Source organism: Electrona antarctica (genome assembly GCF_951216825.1).
Source record: "Electrona antarctica genome assembly, chromosome: 17".
In the NCBI taxonomy this organism is placed as follows: Eukaryota; Metazoa; Chordata; class Actinopteri; order Myctophiformes; family Myctophidae; genus Electrona; species Electrona antarctica.
Window position 1 is genome coordinate 9,847,872 of NC_136798.1, and position 27,147 is coordinate 9,875,018.

Consider the following 27,147-nt stretch of genomic DNA (forward strand, 5'->3'; position numbering starts at 1 on the left):
ATCTACAAGCTCACAGCCTTGCAACATTTCAACCAAATAAAGAAGAAAAACAAAGGATTGCAAACGTTTTTTTGAAACATTTTAACAACACATCTTGTATGGAGGTCATGACTCATGGCACTGTTGGCAGTAACATTTTCAGATTGACGGGGGGGGGGGGGGGGGGGGTCGCAGCCAAGGTCCCTACTCTGGGGGATACACATTATTACACAGTACACTACACAAAGTTGAGACTGAGACAGTACAGTACAACACGTGACTTGGCCCAAATCGACCGACAGACACCCCGACTGTGTTTGCGTACACGTGCTCAGTTTGACAGGTCACGTCCTACAACAGCGACAGACACACACACCAAGCATCAACCATCCTACACAACTGAAACCTTGCAAAGACTACCGTCCGTATGTCAAACATCCTCCTCACAAGCCAAGTTAACTAATGACACATGGGCGCTCCGGCAGCATGCCATTCATTTGGAGTAGTGTTTGGTATGCGCTAAAACGTTAGCCGAACCGGCTCCTTAGCAACATGCTATCCAATATGAATATCTCCGCATTTAACGTGACGTTGTCCTTGTCCAGTTATATGTTGCCACGGGCCTTTACAGCTGTCACAGAAGAACGATATTCTGCCCAGCCCCATGGACAAAACACTAGTAAAGCACCCACCTAAAGAACTGATACACCACAAGTTAGCTCGCTTCCTAAGTTCCTTCCATGTGTTTACGTCCGCATGGTCCTCATTTACGGTTACAGTTAGCCATGGTTCACCTGACGCTCATGTTTCAGGGCTAGGTTACAGCAGACAGAGCCTTATGGATAAATGTATACGTCGCGCGACCCTTTCGCTCAATGAAAAGTGCGTATATTCAACCAACCGAGCAAAGAAATAATTTGTAAATGTCATTTTTGTGGAGCGCCAATTTGGGCTCACACTACTGCCTAAAATAAATTAACTCTGGTTTATTGAATATTGACTCGTGAGTCGTGACCTATCTATATATCTGACGCAAGAGTTCACAAAGCACAGCCTCCCCCACAACCATTTCATTCAAACGTAGCGAACGAGCGTAGAGAGAGAACATTATTAAAATGATGTTCAATATTAGCATTAAATGGCTGACACTCACAAGAGCAAGTTGGGATAATATCTTCTTACCTTGACTGGGGGGAATGAATGAGGTCAAACAACGAACCGCCTCTTCTCCACATGTGTAGTATTACTGGCTGACAGAGCACAGTCACAACTCACAACTGATAGTTATTGATGTGTAAATCCATAACTTCCTTAATTTATCACCAGTAGGACGGACGGCGGTGTCGCGTCACGCGTGACAGAAATAGCCACAAGCGAAACACGTCACATACATTTCCGATCCCTCTCATCTCACCCTCGCATGATGAGTATATTAGGCCAATTATGTCTAATAGCCTATAGCCATAAACGTGTACGTGAAATAAGCGCCATCGTGTCAACATGTGCGAATGAATTTGCGCAACTGCCCGATTTGTCATTGAGCACAATGACATTAGCGGGAGAATATCGTCATTGCCACGACATTGTACATGTTACAGTGGCACCATGCAGTCGCATCAACACTGCCATATAGCTGTCACCAGTTTCTCTTACCTGTCACCGCTGGTTGGAAAATGGGTACCAGGCAAAATGTGCTACTGTAAATCCTCGGTCATGATGATCCAGGACTCCAGGTTCTCCATTGGATTACGTTTGGATATGGCCAAATGTATCCAACATTTCAAACAAACATCAGTCAGTATTTCTCAAGGGCACGACTGCAATTCGTCCCTTGGTTGTATTCTGAAAAATAAACACGCACCCACACGCCGCAGCATCCTTTTCTTTGGTCTCTCCTCCTCCTGAGTCCTGCCTTTTATGAGTCATGATCGATGTCCTCCCAGTGGTGGCACAAAAGCCACCCGCTGGGGGAAAGGTACAACTACACTGTGTACAGAAACATCAGCCTCAACAAAACCAGTTTCAGTTTGACGACCAGTTTTACTTCTAATCAACAATAGGGAAATAGCTGTGCTACTCTATATGGCTCTAAGCCAAGCCCGATGCACGACATATGGACATTGACATTATTGAATCTTAAATATGCACAATATTCACTATTCAGACATGCCACCACCCATTGCAAATATAACCAATTAGCCATTGGCACCCTACATGACACCAGTCAGTTTAGTTTATAGATTATTTTAATACAAATTCCCCAATAATTCCAGAACATTGTTCTTCCAGATAGGAATGCCAACAGTATTACATCAATCTCGATTGAACCCAATAGCAAATCAATTCCCATTGGTTCAATGGAGTTTTGGTGTCACATCACACCATAGGCGCATTCGGAAATACCACACCGGAGCACACTCGTCTATTAGTTTGCATTGCAGTGCGCCATTTCTGATCGCGCCCCATGTAGCAGGTTTATTAGATTAATCTTGCTGTATGATGCATCCCTCTGACAAACTGAGAAATACTGCACATATACATAGTACCAACATGCTACACTAGCTCACTCTTAAGGTACTTTATTATAATTTGCCACCAACAAAATCTAGTTAAAGATTATCCAAAAAAAATTAACAATGGCTTCCAACATGGTGCTATACATGGTTTTATTTTTAAAACCATGAAAATGGACCATTTAAAAATGGCATGTGAAAAGCAACGGACCCCATAATTATTAGAAAATGGTCTGGTCCTGAAATCGCATGAGTTTATTTGCAACTCTGAAACAAGGGTAGAACGGTAGAACAGGCATATGGGATAACCCTAAATTGCAAATGTACACCTTGGAGAAAAACTCGTGAGCCAAAGTCTCAAAGGCTGGTCAACTTTTGGATGAAGCATCCTTGAAGTTTAGAGCGTCCATCTCGCCGGTGATCCACCTCAGTTCAGCAGCCTGATGATGGAGTTGATATCTGAACTGCGGAATCCTGGGTTTCCCAGATCTTTCAGGATGCCGGCTTTGTCCTTGGTGGCATGACGAGCAACTGACAACTTGAATGGCAACATGAAACTGTTGGCAACCTGGAAGTTTTTCCCCACAGAGTAAATCTCATGGATCAGGTCCTCCAGGCAGATGATGCCGTGTTTGCCTGAGGAAAGGTGAACAGATATATAATTAGTGAAGTGGAGGAAGAAAATTTGATTGCATGAATAGTGAAAAATGGCAAAGTGATGAAAGAATGAGGAGGAAAGTAGGGGAAAGGGGCAACAAAGGAGGAAAAAAAAGACATGCAGGTAAAATAATTAGGCAATGGCATAGGTTTTGCAATCTTTATCTGCATAGAGGAGGATGTATTATACACAACTAAAGTTATTGATGTCAGCTTAACCCATTTAGGCCTGACCTCAATTTAAAAAAAATCTTCTAAATCCTTCAGTTTTCGGAAATAAATATTTTCACGATTTTTCAAAAATAGCAGACCTACAAGCTCGTAGCGTGCCACTCGGTGGCGCGCTATGAGCTTGTAGATCTGCTATTTTTCAATAGCTAAATTACAACATAATGTTTAAAACACCAAAAGGGGTTCCCGCCCAAAATGGGTTAAAATTGTTTGAGACTGTGTTTTTTATGTTCCCTGACTGGCTAACCCGACCCAATCAACTTTGCGTCCTGTTCATATCGATTTGGCAATATAAGTGCTGGTGAATATGAAATACGCCTGACAGTGCAACATGTTAAATACCGGCATGTAGTAAAATGACTACATCAGGTAAATGAGTATTGAACAAACAGGTGGGCATGTATTCTCGACAAAAGAAATCACAGTATACATTTAGATTCCACAACTATTGAAATAACTACAAATAAAAATAAACGTAAAACATACATTTCAGAAGAATATACAAGGGGCAATATACAGGTATACCGTGTATGTATGTATGCAGACTTACCCACGTGTTCTTCAATGAGGGCATTATCAGTGAGAGGAATTGGTCGCCGGTTACCAGGTATCTTGGCGCGCCCCCTCTTCAGGACAAGCTCACGGACTGACTTCAGATTGGGAAAACTGTTGGATGGGTACAGGTTTTACAATAAATTTCACTGTATAGTTAAGAGGCTTGTGTCACTCTTAATGAAATGTATGCTTTTGACATGTGCCAGGTGATTGTGTTGGTCTATTGTCTACTGTGGTGTATCTCAATAAAGTTCAGTTTCCCATTCATCCTGCTAGTATTTTACCAATAATATGCATTATAATAGCAGTTTTCCTAAATTAACACACATGCTCATCTTCTATGCATGACTATGGTGACTTACCCCCACGCCACATAAGGTTCGATAACCTTCATCATTGCCATGGAGTTCTTGTTGATTTTGACGAAAGCGCCACTAAAGATCTTCCTCACCCTCAACATCTGTGCCACCTTCAACACTTTTGGACTGATACCCTTGATGCTACACAGGGGAGGAAAAATACATTCAATGTAAAAAGCTCAACTGGTACATTGTCGATCTTGTAGCTTACATCTTTTCACTTTTCCCATCTCTTATCTATTTCACATCACTATAAAACTGAAAGAGAATTTACTGGTGGGTGCTGGGCTAAAGAGGGTTCCGTTCTCAAAGGATAGAGCCGGCACACCAGATGTACCGAGCTCCATCCTTTGTGAACATCACTATAATCTCTCAATATCCCTCTTGATTTATGGATAACAGTACTTTAAAAAAATAATATGAATAATAAAATGAATTGGAATAAAAAACAAATTATGGAGCCTATATGTATCGGGTCTGGATCGCATCTTGGTGAACTCTTGCAGTGTGTGATCTCTACTCCGCTATCAATCGTTTAGTGTGAAAGCCACAAAGATATGACTGTAGGGGCCATAACCGACATCCTTCATTCTAAATGGGTTAAGTATACTATTAGCAGTGAGCAGCCACTAGGTGGCACCCAGGGACCAGATCTAAAGCAGTGCCTGTGTCAAGGACCCTGGCAGGAGTATGTCCCCCATAGATATTAAAAAAAAAACATCATTGGCTGCTTTGTAGCCATGTGTGTCGACGGGAGGGTGGAACAATAAGCCTATCTCACAGAATTTCCCCGCCCCCCTTAATACGCCCCCTTTCGGGGTTAGTGGTGATAGCGTGACGTCACTCCATAGACACTACATGTTAACAGAGATAATTTAAGAAGTCTACAACTTTTGTTTTCTCAAGGTAAGGTTTGTTCTATCTGTTCGAGCTGATTTACCATCTTGTTTGCTTCATAATAATATTGGTCTGTCACATTTTTACATTAGAAAATGTACTTAGATTCTCCAGAGAAAAAAACGTGTAAATGCTAATGTTAAAGACACCACTATTTACCGGAAGTGGGCGTGGAAAGCGGGCTGTGAGATAGGCCTATTACACTCTGGGGCGGAAGTGCGCCGGACGTGTGGAAGGAACACTTTGCCACGCTGCCACTTAAGTGACTACTGGCCATTGTGGCCAATTACAGCGCATCTTTTCCGGGACAAACATCGCTCCAACGAACTGCAGCGGCCAATGAGGCATACATTTTTTTCTATGGTCCCCAACATGCATGTCTTTTGGTTGAGAGGAAACTGGAGCTTTTAAAGGAAACCCACACAGACACAGGGGTTTTCCCTGTGCAAACACAGTAAGGCCCTAGTCAGGTTTAAATCCAGGACCTTCCTGCTGTGAGGCAACAGTACTACGGCACTACCCAATGAAGAATGTTGCACACTTTACAAACAAACCGGTAACACTCCATACTATAATAACTATATGGAGTTTTGTATTTTTCTCCCATAGAGGCAGTCAATAGACTGAATAGTTTGTCTAGGTTTGTGTATATCTACTGTGTGTTTGTCTCGTCTGCAGCTAATCTCACAAGCCAACGCCATTGTACACAATGCCAGTAGAGTAGGCCAACAAAGCAGCTTCAAGCATTTTCTTAACATTGTGTTTCATATTCTTTAACAATATTTAACTTTAATAAACTAAAGTCAATGGAGGTCAGATCAGCTGAAAGCTTGCCCAAATATAGTTTCATACTCCATAGACGATGTCTGATGTCACTGGCTGGCCACAAGAAGTCCAAGATCCACATTGGAGCTACGCCGTTCCCATGTGGATCCCGATTATTTCCGAGAAAGAAAGAGGTCATAGATAATCAAAGGAAACCAAGTAAAATAAGTTGCTCACTCTCTGATACGAACAACGAAGCCCAGCTTGTTCTTAGAAGGCACTGGGGGGGCGGGTCTGCATTTCAACCTCCTGAGGCGACATTCATCATGCCATGTTCGATGGCTGTCTTTCAAGAAGGACTCCAGGCGCTTGAATTTCAAAGGTTTGCCTTTTGAATCCTATAAAAAAATAGAAAACACATAAGCAACAACAATTGCACAATTAAGGCGACTTTGCTGCTGTGTGCACAGGGTCAGTGTGTGTGTGTGTGTCTGTCTGTCGCTAGCTCAAAATTCCATTTTCTGGCATGTAGGACAACACTTACCCTTTTCTTATTTTGTAGTGCAAGCTTCGCCTCAGTGGCTTTGATGGCTTGGTACTTTTTTCTTCTTTTCAGGAGATTTTCGGGAACCAATTTTATTACACGTTTCACTCTAGAACAGAAAGTTGGAACAATCAAACACTGATTGATACAGTAGATAGTCATTCAAACAAACATTCACTGTTGATAGGCTGTACGTCCATTTTATGTATTCATTGGGGTTTTGTCCTTAAAGCCTATATACTTAGTTGATTTCCCCCTCCTATTTTTGCTTTACAAAAATATGTTCACACAAGTGACAAAATAGCCGACCAACAAGCGCACAGCGCGTCACATTGTAAGCTTAGTTGAAATTGGCTATTTTTGCCAAATGTTATCCCCAGAATACAGAATGCTATTGTTCAAGACAAGTGGTTAATGAGATGTAGACTGCTTCCAGACAGTGTTCCTAAATGTAGTTCGACAGATCCAATCAAATATTTCATATAAAGAACATGTATGTTGGTTTAGAGACTCCACTCATCATGCATAACAAATTGTAAGCGGTGGTGAATGTGAAAGCAGTGTGGTGACCGAGTATAGTAGAGTTCTGTGTTTTGTTTGATGAACCAATGCACTTTCATTTAACCCGACTCCATTTTATTTACAGTAAGACAGAATGCAATCCAGTAATGTACTGTGCATTTTTTCCTTATGTTTATGTTGATAAAGCTGACGGTACTAGTAGAGTTCTGTGTTTCTCATTAACCAAGTTTCGACATCTCTGGATGTACATCGAGACTGAGATGTTTTGAGTTATTCTCTAATCTCAGTGAGTAATAGTGACAGTGATAATTGTTTCTTGAGAAACAAGGTGTTAATTTGTTTGATGCACTTTGTCAAAGCTCACAGTTATTGAACAGAACATGAATAACCATCACTCCATTTCAAGTGGTAATCTCACAGTTAAGGGTTTTCCATTTAAAAACTTAAATACAGTCCTTAAATGTATATTGTTTTCATCACCACTGTTTATTTATATTTGGCTGGCTAATTCACTAGATAAGCTGGAGCTTTCTACGCTGAACATGGACTAAAGACAAATAGCTGTTCCAAGCATACAGCATGCATCTAGCTCAGTTTCCCAGCATTGCATGTACCGGTATGCAAGAATTTTACAGCACTGAAGTGCCACTGCTAGAATTGGCCTAGACATCAAGAACCAACTGAAGCTAGCCCTGAGTACGAGCGTCATGCGAACCATGGCTACAACTGAAGCTAAAAACAAAACAAGCTTGCAACATTTACGCAGTCACGCAGATTCATTTAAAAATGACCTCAACAAACACACGACGGTGTTCAAAAGTAAATATTATAGCCCAATTGTTGTTACGAAGACAGTAAGTACACAGTTAAAGCCCATGTTAAACTGTCGCTGGATAGCTCCACAATCCTGTCAAAATACAAAATATAAGATTTGATGGTATGCTTTCATCCTTAGCTGACTTATAAAAACACTGACAACTGTAAAGTACATGGAAATAGCGACGGATGGATATAGATATAACTAATCTAAAATCATAACAAAACCATATACGTACTCAGGTTCTGCCATCGTGAATGGGACGCTCGCTAAAAGCATGCGCCGTCGGACGGTCGCACAGAATATGACGACACGACGCTACACTCACTGTGGGGGCGGGGATTCCATGCTCGCGTCCGAAACAGCCGCGCGCGTAACCGTAACATCTGCCAAAAGAAGTACTTTGTTTCCACCCGGAGGAAAAGCGAATCTAATGGATATAATCCAGTGATTCTCTCAACCTATTTCAAGGACCACCAGTTCAGTTTTAACTTTTATTTTGAGGGCATAAAACTAGATACAGAAATCTAGTCATTGATTAGCTCTGATCCATAGCTCTAAATGCTTTTAGAAGGCTATGGACCAGAGCTAGTGATTGATGAGAGTCTGCTGAGGATTTATCACCCAAGTTTCCATTTGGGTCCCATATTCAATTAATCTGATAATTAATTAATCTGATAATTAATTCATTAATTTGATCTACTAGTACTACTAGGACTATGATCAAATCATGTACTTATAATGGAACCAAATTGAGGAGTGTAGTGGGGTCCATATAACTATGGTCCATTTGGTTCCATTTGTACAGTACAAATGGAACCAAATGGACTCATAGAGTTAATGGACCCCACTGGACTCGTCGTATTTGGTTCCATAATACGTACATGATTTGATCATGTAGTACAGGGATGTCCAAAGTGCCGCCCGGGGACAGATTTTAGACGTCCCTCGGCTTCATACTATAGGGCTGCAACGATTAATCGTAATCGAATCGAATATTCAATTAGTTGTCAACTAATTTAGTAATCGATTAATCAAATTGGCAACTAATCACTGGAGTTTTTTGCAATTTATCATGGGTGTTTTCCCACTTAACCATAGTTTTTCCAGTGTTAAGTGTAACTATAAACTAAAGAGGAGTGAGCCATCTCTCTTCCCTTACAATCTGCTGATAGTTGCACATGCACAGTAGCGACTGCAAAGCAAAATATGACATAACGATTATAGTATCAAGAATATTTATTTTTAAATGACCTATTTGAGTTCAGAAGAGTACTGTTCCTTTTAGACTGACACATGTGTAGCTATTCTTTAATAAAATGTATGCAGTCAGAATAAGCCTAAAGACACCATGAGTTGCTTTAATTAATTTTAATTTTGTTTGCCTTTTATTTGAATAGCAGCCTAATCAGCAGCTAATCAAATGTATTTTTTAATGAATTATCTTTTTTGTTATAGAACATGTCTAAAATAACATAGTAAATAGCTAAATAAGTGTCATTTTTATAGTTAGTGACTCATAGGAATAGACTGTGACAACCAGGTATAGTCTGGTGACCACCGGAGAGACGGTGACAGCCCGGAATGTAGACGGCACCTGGGTGAGCAGTATGGGTTAGCACCCCAGCCTGGTGTTCTCCGTGAGGAGGAAGCCCAAAAAACCCTTGATGAGGCCTTTAGGAGGGTCATTATAATCCACCACTCCTGAATGAAGTACCTGGTGCTGGGAGTCTGGTGCAACGCACAGGTCCTGGGCCTGGTGAGAGCAGGAGTGGACCTGGTGAGACGTAGGAGGGGCCCAGACAGGAGTCAACCCACAGAGCCTAGTCCTTCCACGCGCCAGAATCTGGTTCTCCCAGTCCTGGCAGAGTAGTTCCGGAGCAACGGATTGTGTGGCCCTGGTTTTTCCCTAATGGGACTGATTGAGGGTAGCTACTGGGATGTAAGTGATGTATCCTTGGGATACATCACTTATTTTTGAGTGGTGTAAACCACTCCTACAACTGGCTTTTTTTGAGTGGTGTAAACCACTCCTACAACTGGCTTTTGTGTGCAGAAAAAAATGAGCATGGTTGCTATGTTCAAAATAATTTCTGACGTAATTAAATCACACCCGGGTGAACTGGATGACCGTAGCAACCATGGTCATTTTTTCTGCACAAAAAAGCCAGTTGTGAAATCACATGCGGGTGTGATTTCATTACGTCAGACATTACGTCAGACCACAGCTGATCATGCTATATAAAACCTTACACCACTCAGTTCACACGGGTGTGATTTTTATTTTTATGTGTGGCACTATAAAGAGCAGATGTGAAAAATTCCAGGCAAAGGTTTTTCCATGGCCTCTAGGCTAGGGAGTTGGCATACAAAGTTATACACAGATCCGTGCAGTTAGAGGTAAAACACTTTTCGGCCAGTTATAGCGCCACCATGAGGCTGAGTTGAAAATGTTAAAGTGGCATTTCTTCCTTGGCCTAGTGGGAATGTGCGTGTACAATTTCACGGAAATCACACGATGTGTTCATGATTTGCAGCATTTTGTTTGAAACTGAGCACTCCTGCGAACTTTGGAAGCCAATCTTACTTGTACTAGACGGAACTAGTTGTACTAGTTACTCCAAATTGTAATGTCACAGAGAGAGAGGGAGTTACAAGTCCATTTGGTTCCTCAATCAACCATTAAGCTCAGCTGGGGCTCCCTCAATGACCCTTTGAAGACCAAAGTCCCCAGACCCATGCACATCGTAGATTACCAGTGATACAGCCAACCTACTGTAAATAATACATACAATAAAAAAAGGTATTTTGATTACCATTGCCTAAAAAATGTCACCAATATATCAATATATAAACTTTCATAATAATGTTGAACATTTTAATGTGACTAGACCTGTACGTGCCCGTCGGCCACCGGTCTTCTTGTGAACGATGCAACTTGGGAACCTAATAATACCCGTTGTCATAACACCCGTTTTAACTATCTGTCTGTCCCTTTTGTGCCCATACTGTATATGGAGATCTAGTATGCAATACCTGTCATACCACCCATTTTAACTGTCTGTCTGTGTCCCACATGGAGATCTCTGTATGTCTTTCTGCCTGTGTCTGAAGAGTGGACTGGTTAAGTAATCAATTGGCAAGTGTGGGGTTGCCATGGCAATCAATTGGCTGAGACAGAGGCTGGAAATTGCACAGGTGAGGGGATTTAGGCTGATTAGGCCCACTGGCAGAGCCTGACCAGAGCCTTTTGTGGTGGTTCTGGAGAACCGTGGGTCCGACCGACTCGAGTCAGGGCACTGCACTCCCTGCGGGGGTGTGGAACGCGTGTATTACGTGCATTACAACCGTACACACACACAGACACGCACGCACGCAGCGTATTTATAGTAGGATGCAGACTGATTGATTGATTGAAGTATTTATTAACAGTTTGCAGAATTATAGTACATTTCAAGCACAAACTGTGGACGACACCATAAAGCATTATACACTTGTTTACAATAGGGTCCACCATTTTCAATTCATCTGAACATTTAGAGACGTACACATATACACTTCTATATAACCAAAAACAGGAAATCATCATAAAAGGAGGTAAACTAGGAGAAAAAAAACATTGACGGGGAAGAGGGGTGGGGTGGGGTGGGGTTAGCCTGGCTAATAAGCCAGACTCAAATCACACTGTCGTGTGGTATTTGAGTCTGGAGATGCTGTGTATGGATCTTGTTTCCCGGGGGGCGGGTTCAAACATTTTCTCTTTGACGCAATTGGTTAGAGTCAGTCAAAGGTCTCAAGCATTGAACGTCACTGTACCAAAGCCCGCCAATATTGCATACCGTGTCCCGATTGGCCACACCAGTTCTCTGGTGTAGGAAATGGGTGTACAATTGAGCCTCTCCAGACCGTAATCCGCCGGCAGGCAATTTTTTTTTGCCAACGGCTGATTCGGTCTGGCTTATTAGCCAGGCTAGGGTGGGGTGGGATGATTGATTTGCAGCTGTAGGTGCCATGCCATGCCATTGGATAGTTTGCTGTACGAGAATGCAGTTGAGACTTGGCAGTGGGACAGAACACAACATAATCTAATCACACCCCATGGCATGGGGAACTGCAGAATACATTTTTGTGAAGCTATGAGGAACAGTTTTCTTTTACAAAATAAAAACTAAGCTATGATGACTCAGTTCAGTTGCTGCGAGAGTGAGGTCTAGCCAACCATAGATATTATAAGAAATAGATGCCTCATTTGCCACTGCAGTTCATTGGAGCGATGTGTATCCCAATGAAGGCGGAAGTGCAGTGCTGAAGGCTTTTCTTTTTTTTTAACAAATCTTTATAACAGTCATGACAATATACATTACAATACAAAACAAGACAAACAAAGAAAGTGGCAATGGTTTTGTCCTTGGTGTTGACTGTCATTACCTTTGTTTTCTTGGCATTGAGCTTGAGGCCGATCTTCCTGCACTCCTTTTCTACTGCCAGTAGTAGCTCCGTTCCTTTCTCGACTGTATCCGAGATTAGGGCGATGTCATCTGCATAGTCGAGGTCAGTGACCATGATGGGGTGTACTCGCCTTGACTTCCTCGGGACCAGAGTGAACCCCAGCGCCTCCTCTCTGCCACTGATTGCAAGTCTCAGTGCATGGTCCATCACTACAATGAACAGGAAGGGGGCAAGAGTGTCACCCTGTAGGACGCCTGCAAGAATCTCGAATTCTTTGGTGTCACCGTCGCAGGTTTGGACCTTGGCTCGAGTCTGGCTGTAGCTTGACTCTATCATCTGGACCAACTTTTCTGGAACTCCGTAGGCACGTAGAATACTCATGAGTTTCCCGCAGTGGACTAAAACTAATACTAAATATACTGACACTTTTGTCAAACTAGAAAATGTTAGGGAGGGACTAGTAGACCAGTAGAACTGAAAGAGAAGTCATTTTATGATTGGTTGCATGCTGAAAATCCAAGCTCTACAAGCTCTACAAGCTCTACAAGCTCACATAGATTGCTTGTAGAAGTGTAAAATCAGACGCAACGACGCAATCAAAATAAAATTTAGTTTACTAAATCAACTGTAGATTTTGTCGACTAAAATCTTATGATATTTAGTCAACTAAAATTAGACTAATACTAAAACATTTCAGATGACTAAAATATGACTAAAACTAAATGAAGTTTCATTCCAAAGAAAATACTAAAATCTAAATTTGCTGTCAAAATCAACACTAATGCCAAGCCAATCACAGTATCCCTCCAGATCAGCGGTTCAATGTGAAAATAATTACACCCACTCTTTCTTCTTTCTTACCTGTAAACATGCAACATGACAATACATTTGAAGTTAAATAAAAAGTAAATTAGTAGTTATTTTAATTTAAGATATTTTTTTAGGGATAAAAAGGTACAGTATACCGTAGTATTATACCTGTAATCTATCATTCAAAATTTGGTATGACCATGGCATTAAGTCAGTCAAAGATTTGTTTGACGGTGGCACGTTCGTTTCGTTTGACCAGATTGTTCAAAAGTATAAGCTACCCAGAACCCACTTTTTCCGTTACTTGCAAGTCCGTGATTTTGTTCGCCAAAAAATTACTAGCTTCCCGACTATTCCACCTAATTCACCTATAGACATAATTATAGCATCAGCTCCTCTTAGTCTTAAGGGAAAGATATCGTCACTCTATACCTCATTATTTGACCTTCATTTACCCTCAACCACTGCCTATAAAAATCTTTGGGCCCAGGACCTGGAGGAAGAAATTTCTGATGAAACCTGGGAGGCCATTATGGGTCGTGTTCATTCTTCATCAATATGTGCTAAACATGGGGTGTTGCAATGTAAATTTCTCCACCGGGTGTACTGGACCAAGGTTCGGTTAGCCAGGATTTATGATAGTGTCGATCCAATGTGCGATAGATGCCACCAGGCCCAGTTGCCCATAGAGCCATCCCCTATTATTTCCCTATTTGGCGTCCTTCCTGAAAATATCCCCCTGCCTAAATATCAATCTGACCTTGTCGCTTTTGTGACGCTTCTGGCAAGACGTCTTATTCTTATGCATTGGAAAAAAACATACCCCCTTCACATTCCCGTTGGATATCTGACATACTATATTTTTTAAAATTGGAAAAAATTAAATACACATTGCGTGGCTCAATCTCCAAATTCAGTAGAGCATGGCAGCCTTTTCTATCTCATGTTGACCGCCTTACACTTGTGCCCCCGATTGAACCTGAATAGCTGTCGCCTGACTAGCCAACCTGTCTTGTCTGGATGATGTTTGTGACCAAGAACTGCTTTGTACATTGACTATATTGGAGTGTTTTCTTTTTTTATTATTATGTTTTTTATATATATATATGTATTTTTTGTTTTGTTTTGTTCTGAATGTTCTTTGGTTGTCTTGATTTGGAATTTGTGTGTTGTTTGTGTTTAAGTTTTTTTTTGTATTTGTTACTGTTTGTATTTCTCAATTTACTTCTATATTTGTAAAAAACTAAAAATGAATAAACAGAACATAAAAAAAAAAATACCTGTAATCTATCGTGTGACAGAATTATAACACCAATTACGACCATGTTCCTGCCATCTTATTCGTCATGGTTCAAGTTAAAATTTAAGCTGCTCACCAAATGTATTCGTCAACCACATACACACACAATCACACACACAATCACACACACACACACACACACACACACACACACACACACACACACACACACACACACACACACACACACACACACACACACACACACACACACACACACACACACACACACACACACACACACACACACACACACACACACACACACACAGGCCTCTCTAAACATTCACCATTAAGAAAACAGTGAACACATGTACAGTATCTGCCATATCATGAGCCTCCTGATGGTTCTCATTTTAACTGAATCCTCATAATCATAACCTGCTGAACTGGTGTCTGTACAACTTCCTGGAACACAAAGAATTTTCTACGTCATAGTATTAAAGCCATTTGTACGTTGTTGATTGTCGGAGGTGCCTTAGAAATGATTGTGCATCAGTGACTGCAACATCCTTTGTGGCAGAGGCAGAGTACGACAGGTAAAAATAAACATTTTATATATGAATTACATTTCTTAATAATAATATGATATGATATATGATATGTCGTAGCTTCAGATTGACATGTAAGCCCTTAATATGATGTTGTTTGAGTGTTGAACTAACACGGGCAGATTTGTACTGCGTTATTATTCATATTTTAAATATTTGATGTAAACAGTTCATCTGATGCATACAGTAGATTCTAAAGTAAAGTACAAATCAACTTTTAGGTCATCTATAGAGTTCTTTTCTGCCTTAATTATTTTGGTAGGACAGTGGAGATTGACAGGAAACAGGGAGAGAGTCAGGGAGTGCGTAACACGCAGCAAAGGTCAGCCAAGCTTTGGAATCGAACCCAGGACTTGCCGATAGGCTGCATCAGAGCCTATACAGTATATGGTATACATGGGCAACTTGCGGCCCCATGCGGCCCCCACCTTCACCCAGTAATATATAATAGACCTTCGAGTATACCTGACGATGGCCATAGAGGCCGAAAGCTTGTGTGTTTTTTTGGCCGCTTTGGCAATAAATTATTTTGCGAGTATTCAAAACGGTATGCAGACTTGCTCCTTCTCTTATGTTTGATATTATCACATTTGAACTATAATTAAAAATGTTTAATCACATTTTCAATAAAACAAAATGTTGAAAATAGTGAAACAAGCAGATTACAAGATTACAATGCATTATGATGTGATGTATTGTGAGTTTATAGATCTGCTATTTATTGCTCTAAGTCGAATTATTTGGGCCCAAGTTGTTAACAAAATTTCATTTTACAAATCAAACCCAGAATATCAGTAGTTCTTACTGCGTGCACATGGTTGTTTAAAGTTGGTTTGGACTGAACAGAAATTGTGTACAGCAACAATAGATGTTAGATGATAACAGTTGGGTTAACACATACAAGTAATGTATGTGTTTTTAAATATAATTTGCTAATTGTTTACTGGCTTGAGTTGCATTACATGCAAATCTTAGAAAACATTAGTTTATTATAAATATCTTTTGGTCAAAGAATATTGTTTGTCCTCAGTGCACAGGACAAACATCATGCTTTATCCCTTTTTAGCATTACTTATTGAAAACATGGTTGTTGTCAATGTCAGCATTTAATTGTTAGCCTAATTAATTATGAATAAACACTAAACTGGGTAGCGTCATGAAAAGCAAAGCTGGACATTTTCGCAGAATTTGGCCCAGACCGACCCACCACAACCAGCGCGCAGATACTCTACAGACGTGACTTTTCGGGTCAAGGCCGAAGGCCCATACAAATACTTGAAATACAAGCCCTTAAAACCACCACATTTACAGTACAACATCAATGATACACAACCAACAGACAACTAATTTAACATTTGGCCCAGACTGGCCCACCAGAGGGTCGGCCCACCGGTATGCTGGCATGCCTGGTACGTCCTGTGGCCAGTCCACCCGTTTCTGGGTCATTGCTGAACATTTTTGCGCACCACATGTCCTAAGCCTGATTTGTGCTTAGTTGTGCATTGGTGTTACACGCCAAAAGTACAGTAGCTCACCCCAAGTGACAAGTCAGTGTTGATTTTGTCGACTAAAATTATGATGAAAAATGACCATCCAGTAGAAATAAAACAAGTCATCATGGGTGTGCGCAGGTGTGTCACAGCACGAGTCACGACGTGCTGTGAGCTTGTAGATCAGCTATTTCCGGCATGCAGCTAAGTGAAAATCAGCCATTTCGATGGCATCACGGCCCGCCAAAAATACATTTAGGTTGACTAAATAAACTGTAGATTTAGTAAGGTGACTAAAATATGACTAAACAGAATGTTATTCAAAAGTCTATGACTAAAACTAAATCAAAATTTGTCTCTTGATGACACAAGCTGTCTCTCTTCTCTTTTGCTTTTCAGAGTTGCTCATATCAGATTCAGATTCAGGAGCCCATCTTGCGCCACCCCTTACCCCTTATCTCTAAACTTATTTGCCATTTTCTACTATTTTAAAATAGCCGATCTACAAGCTAACAACGTGTCAATGTAGATTGGCTAGTTGAACTATTTTTAAATGTTTTAAAATAGTAAAAAATGGCAAATAGGTTTAGGGATAAGGGGTAAGGGGTGGCGCAAGATGGAGCCCCTAATGTCACTGCACAGAGTATACAAATACTTTGACAATGAAATGAAGTGTGGCGTCTAGCCAGAAGTGCAATACAGTAATGCAGTAATGAGAGAATAAATACATTTTCTTACGTACAGTAATATATACAAAATAATAAATTAATAAAGAGTACATGGTAGAAAGAAAGAACCAAGTATAAATATAATAAGTATAAAGTATAAATGATAAGTAATGATAAGTACATCCTGGACTTAAATGTTCACACTCACTTCAGGAAAAAACGTAGTTGCAGAATTTGGAATGTAATCGTCTCATGTTTGATCACTCACTGTAGTTCAGGGAGCTTTGTTTTTACACATTGTGGACAGGTATCATATATGGACACTTGATGTCTGTGGGTATGTGTGTATTATATTATTTTCTTTCTGATGGCTATATAGGAACCATAATGGCTTATGTACAGTATCTGCTCACAGTCCGACATGGACTATATATATTTGTGACCTAATTGTCTGTTTTGTGATTAATTACAAATTGGGGTGGTGTCGGAATCCTAGTGCACGTCGGAACCAACATCTGCGCCCCGTTGTGGCCGGGTGTCCCCCTTTAGTGATTGATGTGAATATTTTTCTGGGAGCATTATAATGGTGTGCAAACCTTCTCTCTCTCTACATTATTATTTATTCTTATCTAGCACCCGTCTAAATAGCCAATGTACAGATGTGTGTGCACCTCTTGACCCATATGTTTGATAAGAACAACACTTACCGTTAGGCTATAGCTACAGTAGCACTGTTTTCTTATGGTTTCTAATGGTTTCTTGTGTGACCTTCATGCTGATACGTACAAGTCACGCTAAACAGCAAAGATGAAAAGTGATTACACAATATTACAATAAACATGACTAACCTACTTTTACTTCCTCATACATGACAACCATAACCAGTTCTGTTGTCGTCCATGAATGTATAATTACTGCCCAAAGCAGAAATTCCTGTGCCATCTGTGAATATTTAACCTAACTTGCGTTGGTCAGTTTGTTTGTCCTGCACCTGGTCTGTAGTGGGTGTGCAAGCTCATTTTCTTTTAACAGTAATCATTTCAAGTTCGTAGTGTTGCCCCTGTCACTGTAGTTGTGTAGCGAGGAGGTTCACGGCACGCTCCCTCAGTTCTCCTGCCTGCTGCAGGTGCCCCAACCAACCCCTAGAATTGGCTAGTGTAAGGACACAAACCTTTGCCCACTTCCCTCCCGCAAACAATTGTAACTTTGTTGGAGTGCCCAGCCAAGTCGAAGGCACCGTAATATTGTTAGCATTTCATGAATTTATAATCCTAGATCCACCATCCCTCCATGTTTGGGATCCAAAGGGAATCCATGCCGTTATTAGACCCAGTCTTTTACAAGTTATGTGTTTATTGCAGTTGTGTCTCTTGTATTTCTTTAGTGATGGCATTACCAACGGCAGTAGGACTCATTGTTGCTCTTCTGGTGATCTGCTACCATCTGGCGATAGTGGGAAAGGGAGATTTATATTTAGAGGTAAGTGGGCATGTCGTGCTACCTTTGAGGTTTTGGATAATCTAACCATTAAAGTGCTATATACATTGTATGGTGAATAGCCTACAAGCTCACACAAATCCTCTGGGGAAAGAAAGCATTGAAAATCTAAAGAGGGAACCCACTGTAAACTAGCTTCTGGGTTTTTTCACATAGTGCAAACAGGTCACATAGTGACTGGATGGTATGTGATACAAGGTGCAGGGCCTACACCTTGTATCACATACCATCACCATCCAGTCATTATCTTGCACCTGGGAGATACAGGTGACTGGGACTGGTCTGCTGTGTGTTACAATGTTCTGTCTTGACCTGAATCTCTGCCTGGAGTTCATATGTGAAAACGGTCTACACTAGGCTACTGTTCATTGCGTCAGGAGGCCAGTGAGATTGATATGGTCACATTGTCAGCAGTGGCTTTTGTACAAGAATGTACGGTACACACACAGAACAGACCATTCATTGAATGCCATTATTAGAAATGTGCTTAGAAATATAATAGTGCTCTGTTCTCCCCATAAATAGTATCCAGTTATCCCCAAAAATAGTGCCCAAAAGTTAAGTACAAATTTCTATAAAAGATTCCCGCTCGGGGCGCTGTGGGTGCTGGCGGCGTGTTTCCTCCTCCGCGTCATCAGTGCCCATACCCGAAGCGGGGTTGGCGAAAGGGCCTTTCTGTGTGGAGTTTGCATGTTCTCCCCGTGTCCCCTAGGGTAGGTACCCTCAAAACATGCAGTAATCCTGGTCTCTAAACTGCCTCCCCCTGGCCAGCCGGGGCGCCTGATGGAGGGGAAAGGAACTGGTTGGAATAACGTGTTCCTTCCACGCGCTACGTCCAACCAGGGAAACTCCCCCCTGTCAGGTGTAAAGGAGCAACTTGGACACTCAGGCATGAAGGAAGCATGAGTTCAAGTCTGTTGCTCTGCCCATGTCCCCCATATATGGGGACTAGGTTGGCAGAGGGTGTGTAGAGCCCAGGATCACATTAGATAATTGACACAGGGGTGACAAATGGGTTACAAAATCGTGGGATAAAAGTTATAAAAAAAATAAGATTTTAAAAATGAATACAGCAGTAGAATTTACTGCATAATCTCATCATAGGTGCCATATACAGAAGGTTTGCGTGACAAAAAACATAATCATTAGTTTGTCAGACATCAGATTATGAAGAGGAAATACTGTGAAGTATTCTCAACAACAATTGTCTTGCTAGGAATCCACCGATACAGAGATACCTGACACCGCATTATTTCATCACAGAGAAAAAAGAGAGGGTGAGTCATTCTCTAACTTTCCGTTTCGTGAGGATTGAAGAATGTGCAAAGATGTTAACTCTTTGTTATCTGTGCATTTGTTTTAAAGGTATAAAGTATTTTGTTAAAGGGTTAAAGCTCTATATTCTGATAGTAATCATTGCTATAAAAGTGATTGTTCAGTAACAGGGGTCTCCCCATCTTCCCAGCTCTTTAGATAATGGAAAATACATTACTTTGTCTACGTATTATTTGTTTATTATCTTTGGTGAGAACTAAGCCCTTTTGTATTGTTTTTATTGTGCGAATAAATAAAACGAAAACCAGGAGAGAGTACCCATTTATCAGCTTCAATAGTGTTCCAGTTCCAATTTCTTTCAAATGTTTTGGTTCCCTCACTTCCAATTTCACTTGTTTATCCTTTATCCTGTGAGATATCCCGACCTGAAAATGCATTTTCTGTTTTCTAAAAAGCTGTAAAGCTGAACAAACACCCTATAGCAATAATTACTATCAGAAGAATATAAAGCTATTTAACACATATTTTAACAAATAAATTACAAAAAATAGTCCGATATACTCGAGCGGTGCTATGCTCATGGGGGTATACATTTGTACAGTGCCGTCTCCAGGCACAAATCAGCAGGGGGGCATACTTTTTTCAAAAGGGGGCACTTCATTTTTCAAACCCCCCCTATGTATAACAAATTGTCGCCTATTAACAAAGTGATGCTTGAAAAAGGCTACAAGTAGGTACAATTATGCAGCAGCACCAACAACAAACAAAGAAATACAAATATGTTGAGCATTATAATGTCTTCTGCATGCATATATTACCTTGTATTTCTATTAACTATTCAATTAATTTGAACATAATTTGAACTTGTAGATTTAACATTTGTAAAACATTAAAAGATTGGTAGGGTAGGGTACTACTGGCCAATCTGGACTGGAGGGGCACAAAATCCAATCTGGGGGGGCAATGCCCCCCAATAGAGACGGCACTGCATTTGTATTACAATGGTACTACACATGATTCACACGTCATACGCCATACGCTGACGTAGCGGTCAGCTGACCAATTGCAGAGTTATTTAAGCTCACCTCAGTCTCTCAGTTCTTCCTGCTGTCATCCTGCTGTCATTTGTCCCTGGTCTGTTGGTATGTGCCTGTTGGGCTCTGCTAGTTGTTTGTTCCACATGAGGGGAACTATATCTATCTCCCTGCTCTTAATGTTTAATGATGGTGGTTAATTGTGCCACTTGTATTCATTCTATAATAAATATTGGTTAAATAAATCTATTTGTGAGTTATCTGACTGAAATGTTCTTTAATTTAATTAAACATAGGGTGTTTCTTTCACCGTTCACAAAAATGTGAATCATGTCTGTTTTCGCAGCTCTCTTGAATTCCACTGCTTACTCCATCCGACTTCAAGTGAATATATCTGAGCTAGCGCTTCTCAGAACAGTGCTGAGAACTCTTAATCTCCCCCTACAAATCAACAACTCTTCTGTTATGATTACCAGCATCAACACGACGACAGGTAGGCACCACCAAACAAGAGCACATACTGTATACTGTAGGGCAGGGGTGCCCACACTTTCTGACTTGAGAGCTACTTTCAAAATGACCAGCTCGGCAAGATCTACCCACCAAATCAATTATTATACCATTGCTGAAAATAGTTTAAATATGTACCTGAGGGGGCTTCGGAATAGTAGAGTTTGTGTTACATTCTGTACAGTATATAAGACAAATGCACTTGGAATGGGAAATAGAGGGGGAGAAATGTTTTTTTTTTTTTTTTTAATCGTTTCTTTTTCTTCAATATATTTAAATGAAATACTCTTTAGGGGCATGTCATGTGATCTACCTGCACAGCCTTTGTGATCTACTGGTAGATCGCGATCTACCTTTTGGGCACCCCTGCTGTAGGGTTATGTAATGGCTTGTCCGGTGTCCCCCATATTCTGAAAGATCTACATCTTGAGCTTAAATGCATCATAATTTCACCCACAGTGTGTTATCCAAATGCGACTAGCATCCAGTGCAAGTGTGAGCAGCAGCTTGTGTGGCCATTTAACATCTGTATTAGCTACGGAGCCTGTGATGAAATCTCAAATGGCACATGTACATGCATTAGTGCCATTCCATCTGATGACCAGTACTGCCAGCCATACCAAAGCATACCAGAAGGTAGGCATGCCAGATTTAGCCAAGCAATGTGACCGGCCAACATAGAAAAAGAATACAGCTTTTACACATTATGTTGTTGCAATTCCACTCACAAAAAGGCTGTATTGAAAATACTAATGCTAATATTTTCAAACCATAAACATGCACACCCGCTATGTTCCCAGACATTGTGTTATTTTGTATATAGTAATTAACTTTGAGTTCAATCTCTTCATCACAGCTTCAACTACGACTGCAACCAAACCAACAACTTCAATACCAAGTACGTTTTAGTAGGTCCTGCTGTAAAGAGTGCAGTATTTCCTACTATGTTTAGGCCAGTCTCAGGAAAACTTACAAGCTGTTTTTCAGAATATAGATAGACCTTCCATTTTTAGAAATACTAAGCTGTTTTGAATAGGTTTTATATACAGACCTGTTTGTCAAGTTGGCCGGAAGACCCCTTGTTTCTGTGTCTACTACTGTACCTACCTACCCACCTATACCTACCAACCTACGTGTGCGTGTGCATGTGCGTGTGTGTGTGTGTGTGTGTGATAGAGATAAGAGATTCTTATCCTAAATTGTCTCCTTTTATAAATCCTGACTTTAACCATTGACTAAGGCGTGATTTAAAATCTAAAATTGTGTACTGTTAACTGATACTTGTCAAAAGTACAGTAGTATGTCCAACCACTTTGATATAGCTGAGTAAATTAAGTTTTGATTTCTCAAGATAATTAGAATAGAGGAATAACTCGCAATGACAAGAAAATGGAATAACACAGTGTATCTGTTCATTTTCTCTTTAATAGGAAACCGATCAGAAGCTAATGAGTGTGAAGTGGACATCATTGTTGCCACTGCATCAGTGGGTTTGATAGATGCCATCAGGGACATGCTGGTGAATTTATCCTTCCCTGTCTTAATCACTGGGAGTTTAAACACCATAAACGTAACAGATGTAAATCTAACTACAGGTAGGAACATTTAATAATGATTGATACTTTTCCTTGACCGTTGATTGAACGAGTGTGCCTGATGACTTGAGTAGCCAGTTTCAAGTATTTAATTCTTTACAGAGTTGAGCATGATGTACGTGTGTCTGTGTACTTTTCGTTGATTTCTATCTCAGTGTGTTCTCCCAACACGAATGGATCACTACAGTGCAGTTGTGAAGACCACTATGGCTGGTCCTGTGACAAGTGTGAAACATACGGTGCATGCTCTAACACTACAACAGAAACCTGTGGATGCATCAATGGCCTTCCTTCTGAACAACAGCTCTGTCAGCCGGTTATAGGTGAGCATGTGTCTAGTCAGTATGGATAGCTTAGAGCTGGTTTAGTTTAGAGCTGTTTAAACTCAGCAAGACTTATTGTTTAGATGTAACCAGGGGTCCATGAAGAGGTTCGATCCAGCCAAACTACAAGCTTACAGGTTTACAAAGAAATGTGAGCTTGTAGATCAGCTATTTTCAAAACATCTTGAACATTTCTGAAAATGTTTGAAACATTTTACACAAAACACTAATCTTGTATAGTGGTCCCAGACACAACATATTTTCAGATTTTCAGGGGCTCGTGAGTCGTGACCAAATACATTTGGGGGTCCCTTGGGCCAAAGGTTCTAATCACACAAGATATATTTTTACATCTAATGGCCAGATTCTCATTCTCTACTTCTCCATTCAACAGTTTGATCCCAACTAGTCAGGGAGTGGTAGGCTGATATTTAGCTGAACGTGGTTTCGTCAGTAAAAGTTTTTTTTTTCAACTGATTCTTGTAGCTTGGGGTCACCTCTTAAGAATTCAAGAGGGTGCCCAGTGATATCCCTTGGGCATTTTTAGTTATTAAGCCCTTAATGCCCTAAACACTAAAAATCCACCCAAAATAGAGTTTTATGGCATTTCAGGAGTGTTAGGAGGAGCAGCAGCACAACTTCTAGGGGAAGCTAGGTTTTAGGCTTAAAGTTTGTTTTAATCCACTTTAGTAGACGTGAAAAATCAAATGCAATATCACAGTTGATCTAAGCTGTGGAATTCTGTTCAACAGGTCTTGCTCCATGTCTGACGACATCATCCACAGGTATAATTAAAATATTCTCCTCTCGCCTCACCTGATATAGGGTAAAATAAAATACTAGAGAATAATTTATGTTGTTCTTCTAGCACTTGAGTTTAAAGACCTAGTGAAATGAAAAAACAAGTTTTTCACACTTTTAGACCATATGGTCATACCTAACAATGGATGCCAAAACAACTTCCATTTTTGTGTAATTTTATATAAAAAGTCCACTTTGAATGAAAACGTGATGGGTCATGACGTGTCGAGTCCAGCATGTCGAGTCCCCAACGGGCACTGTTCTAGTAATGCTCTTTCTTCTGTAAAAAAAACCCTACTTTCCAAACATTTAACAAGTGTGCATTCTTAACTAAGCATTATGTGGACATCTTAGTTCATTGTAAATACATGACCTACATTTAAATGATTTGTATAGGTACAAAAATCTTTAATGCATTATGGGGCATGTGTATTCACAATATTTCTCAAGAGAAAAGTAAATAATCCCATATTTACTTTCTGTGACAGCAACTCCAACAACTCTGACAACTACAAATTCAACTAGTCCAACTCCTCCAACATCTCCTCCAACATCTCCAGCAACAACTCCTCCAACATCTCCTCCAACATCTCCTCCAACATCTCCAGCAACATCTCCTCCAACAACTCCTCCAACATCTCCAGCAACATCTCCAGCAACAACTCCAGCAACATCTCCTCCAACATCTCCAGCAACAACTCCAGCAACAACTCCAGCAACAACTCCTCCAACAACATCTCCTCCAACAACTCCTCCAACATCTCCTCCAACAACTCCAGCAACAACTCCAGCAACAACTCCAGCAACAACTCCTCCAACATCTCCAGCAACAACTCCAGCAACAACTCCTCCAACATCTCCAGCAACAACTCCAGCAACATCTCCTCCAACAACTCCTCCAACATCTCCAGCAACAACTCCAGCAACAACTCCTCCAACAACTCCAGCAACAACTCCAGCAACAACTCCTCCAACAACTCCTCCAACAACTCCTCCAACAACTCCAGCAACAACTCCTCAAACAACTCCTCCAACAACTCCTCCAACAACTCCAGCAACAGCTCCTCCAACAACTCCTCCAACAACTCCAGCAACAACTCCAGCAACAACTCCTCCAACATCTCCAGCAACAACTCCAGCAACAACTCCTCCAACAACTCCAGCAACATCTCCTCCAACAACTCCTCCAACATCTCCAGCAACAACTCCAGCAACAACTCCTCCAACAACTCCAGCAACAACTCCAGCAACAACTCCAGCAACAACTCCTCCAACAACTCCTCCAACAACTCCAGCAACAACTCCTCAAACAACTCCTCCAACAACTCCTCCAACAACTCCTCCAACAACTCCTCCAACAACAGCTCCTCCAACAACTCCTCCAACAACTCCAGCAACAACTCCAGCAACAACTCCTCCAACAACTCCAGCAACAACTCCAGCAACAACTCCTCCAACAACTCCAGCAACAACTCCAGCAACAATTCCTCCAACAACAACTCCTCCAACAACTCCAGCAACAACTCGTCCACCTATTCCAACACCAGGTAGTTACTTGAAATCTTTATCCTCAAATACTTGTTTTTTTAAACATCACAATGATAATGATTATTATTAATGTATTTTGTGGTGGAACACACAAACTGTAATAGTGTTGTTGAGCAAAGCATTTAGAAGTGCTATTTTTGGACCAGTTTCACTTCAATAGGAATGCGCATGCATAAAGTGAATGGCAAATCGAGTGGCAAATCGAGTTGCAAAGTGAGTGGCGAAGTGAGTTTAACGTTGTTTAATGCAATCAGATTTTCTGGTTGGAAAAACCACTTTTCTGGTTGGATGTATGGACTGTCAAGGCCACTAAGTACATTTTTGCCACTCAGTAGGCGTACCAGCATAACTTCCGGGTATGATGATGATGTCACACGCATAGTCGCATACCCGCATACCCGCTATAAGATAAAAAAAAAAAAACAGGCTGGAAGAATACAGACCATAAATTTTGGAGTCTAGTATCTTTTTCATTTCCTGAAAAATGAACATTTTGGAGTTAGGTCACCTAACCGCATGCACCTAACTTAGGTGCATGGTTTCTTCCCGACAGCAGAGATACAGTATACAGTATATTCTCAAACATTTTCCTGTAAGAACACCCACATCGTATATGTAGACCTATTGGCTATTTTCATATGAAAGAGGCTTAAGTAGTTTAACCGATGATATATACAGTAACACATTTTAGACCATATGGGCATACCTAACAATGGAATGCCAAAACAATGGGAAATTTCTTTTGTGTAATTTTATATCAAAAGTCCACTTTGGTGGGGCACGGTGGCACAGTCGGTAGTGCTGTCGCCTCACAGCTAGAAGGTCCTGGGTTCGATTCCCGCTCGGGACGCTGTGGGTGCTGGCGGCGTGTTTCCTCCTCCGCGTCATCAGTGCCCATACCCGAGGTGGGGTTGGCGAAAGGGCCTTTCTGTGTGGAGTTTGCATGTTCTCCCCGTGTCCCCTAGGGTAGGTACCCTCACAAAAAACATGCAGTAATCCTGGTCTCTAAACTGCCTCCCCCTGGCCAGCCGGGGCGCCTGATGGAGGGGAAAGGAACTGGTTGGAATAACGTGTTCCTTCCACGCGCTACGTCCAACCAAGGAAACTCCCCCCTGTCAGGTGTAAAGGAGCAACTTGGACACTCAGGCATGAAGGAAGCATGAGTTCAAGTCCGTTGCTCTCCCCATGTCCCCCATATATGGGGACTAGGTTGGCGGAGGGTGTGTAGAGCCCAGGATCACATTAGATAATTGACACAGGGGTGAAAAATGGGTTACAAAATCGTGGGATAAAAATTATTAAAAAAAACTTTGAATGAAAACGTCCATGGGTGATGACGTGTCGAGTCCAGCATGAATAAAAATGAATCTTGATTTCATTCACCGGCTTTATTCCCATTGTTGCGCATCCGTTCAAATACAGCTGATGTTGATTACAGAACAATCTCATTCAAATGA

General features: G+C 41.0%; 3 protein-coding genes and 1 long non-coding RNA gene across 5 annotated transcripts in view; 2 read left to right on the forward strand and 2 right to left on the reverse strand.

Moving 5' to 3' along the window:
• The window catches only part of slc5a6a (solute carrier family 5 member 6a), a 28,271-nt gene extending 26,438 nt beyond the window's left edge, over nt 1-1,833 (reverse strand). Inside the window, exon 1 of one of the 2 annotated variants that reach the window (XM_079525573.1) lies at nt 1,633-1,833. The gene's annotated coding sequence lies outside the window, so the exon portion shown is untranslated. Of the gene's footprint in view, nt 1-1,161; nt 1,301-1,632 lie in introns of those variants that run through there. The other variant, XM_079525572.1, reaches the window with a different exon arrangement.
• An 899-nt stretch (nt 1,834-2,732) lies between these two features.
• rpl7l1 (ribosomal protein L7-like 1) lies at nt 2,733-8,219 on the reverse strand. The gene is made up of 6 exons (XM_079526801.1): nt 8,078-8,219; nt 6,501-6,609; nt 6,194-6,354; nt 4,298-4,435; nt 3,931-4,046; nt 2,733-3,128 (listed from the first exon to the last, which is right to left on the reverse strand). The coding sequence occupies exons 1-6, from the start codon at nt 8,116-8,118 to the stop codon at nt 2,920-2,922; spliced, it is 774 nt and encodes a 257-aa protein (XP_079382927.1). The 5' UTR covers nt 8,119-8,219; the 3' UTR covers nt 2,733-2,919.
• A 6,670-nt stretch (nt 8,220-14,889) lies between these two features.
• On the forward strand, nt 14,890-22,091 carry LOC306940633 (adhesion G protein-coupled receptor F5-like; the record flags this gene model as incomplete). Its single annotated transcript, XM_079525732.1, has 5 exons — nt 14,890-14,937; nt 18,492-18,586; nt 19,821-19,881; nt 21,260-21,406; nt 21,883-22,091. Exons 2-5 carry the CDS (start codon nt 18,494-18,496, stop codon nt 22,089-22,091), a joined length of 510 nt encoding a protein of 169 aa, XP_079381858.1. The 5' UTR covers nt 14,890-14,937; nt 18,492-18,493.
• A 791-nt stretch (nt 22,092-22,882) lies between these two features.
• LOC306941370 lies at nt 22,883-24,643 on the forward strand. The gene is made up of 4 exons (XR_013792128.1): nt 22,883-23,018; nt 23,174-23,341; nt 24,094-24,126; nt 24,631-24,643. It is a non-coding gene; the product is annotated as an uncharacterized lncRNA (long non-coding RNA).
• The last annotated feature ends 2,504 nt before the right edge of the window (nt 24,644-27,147 follow it).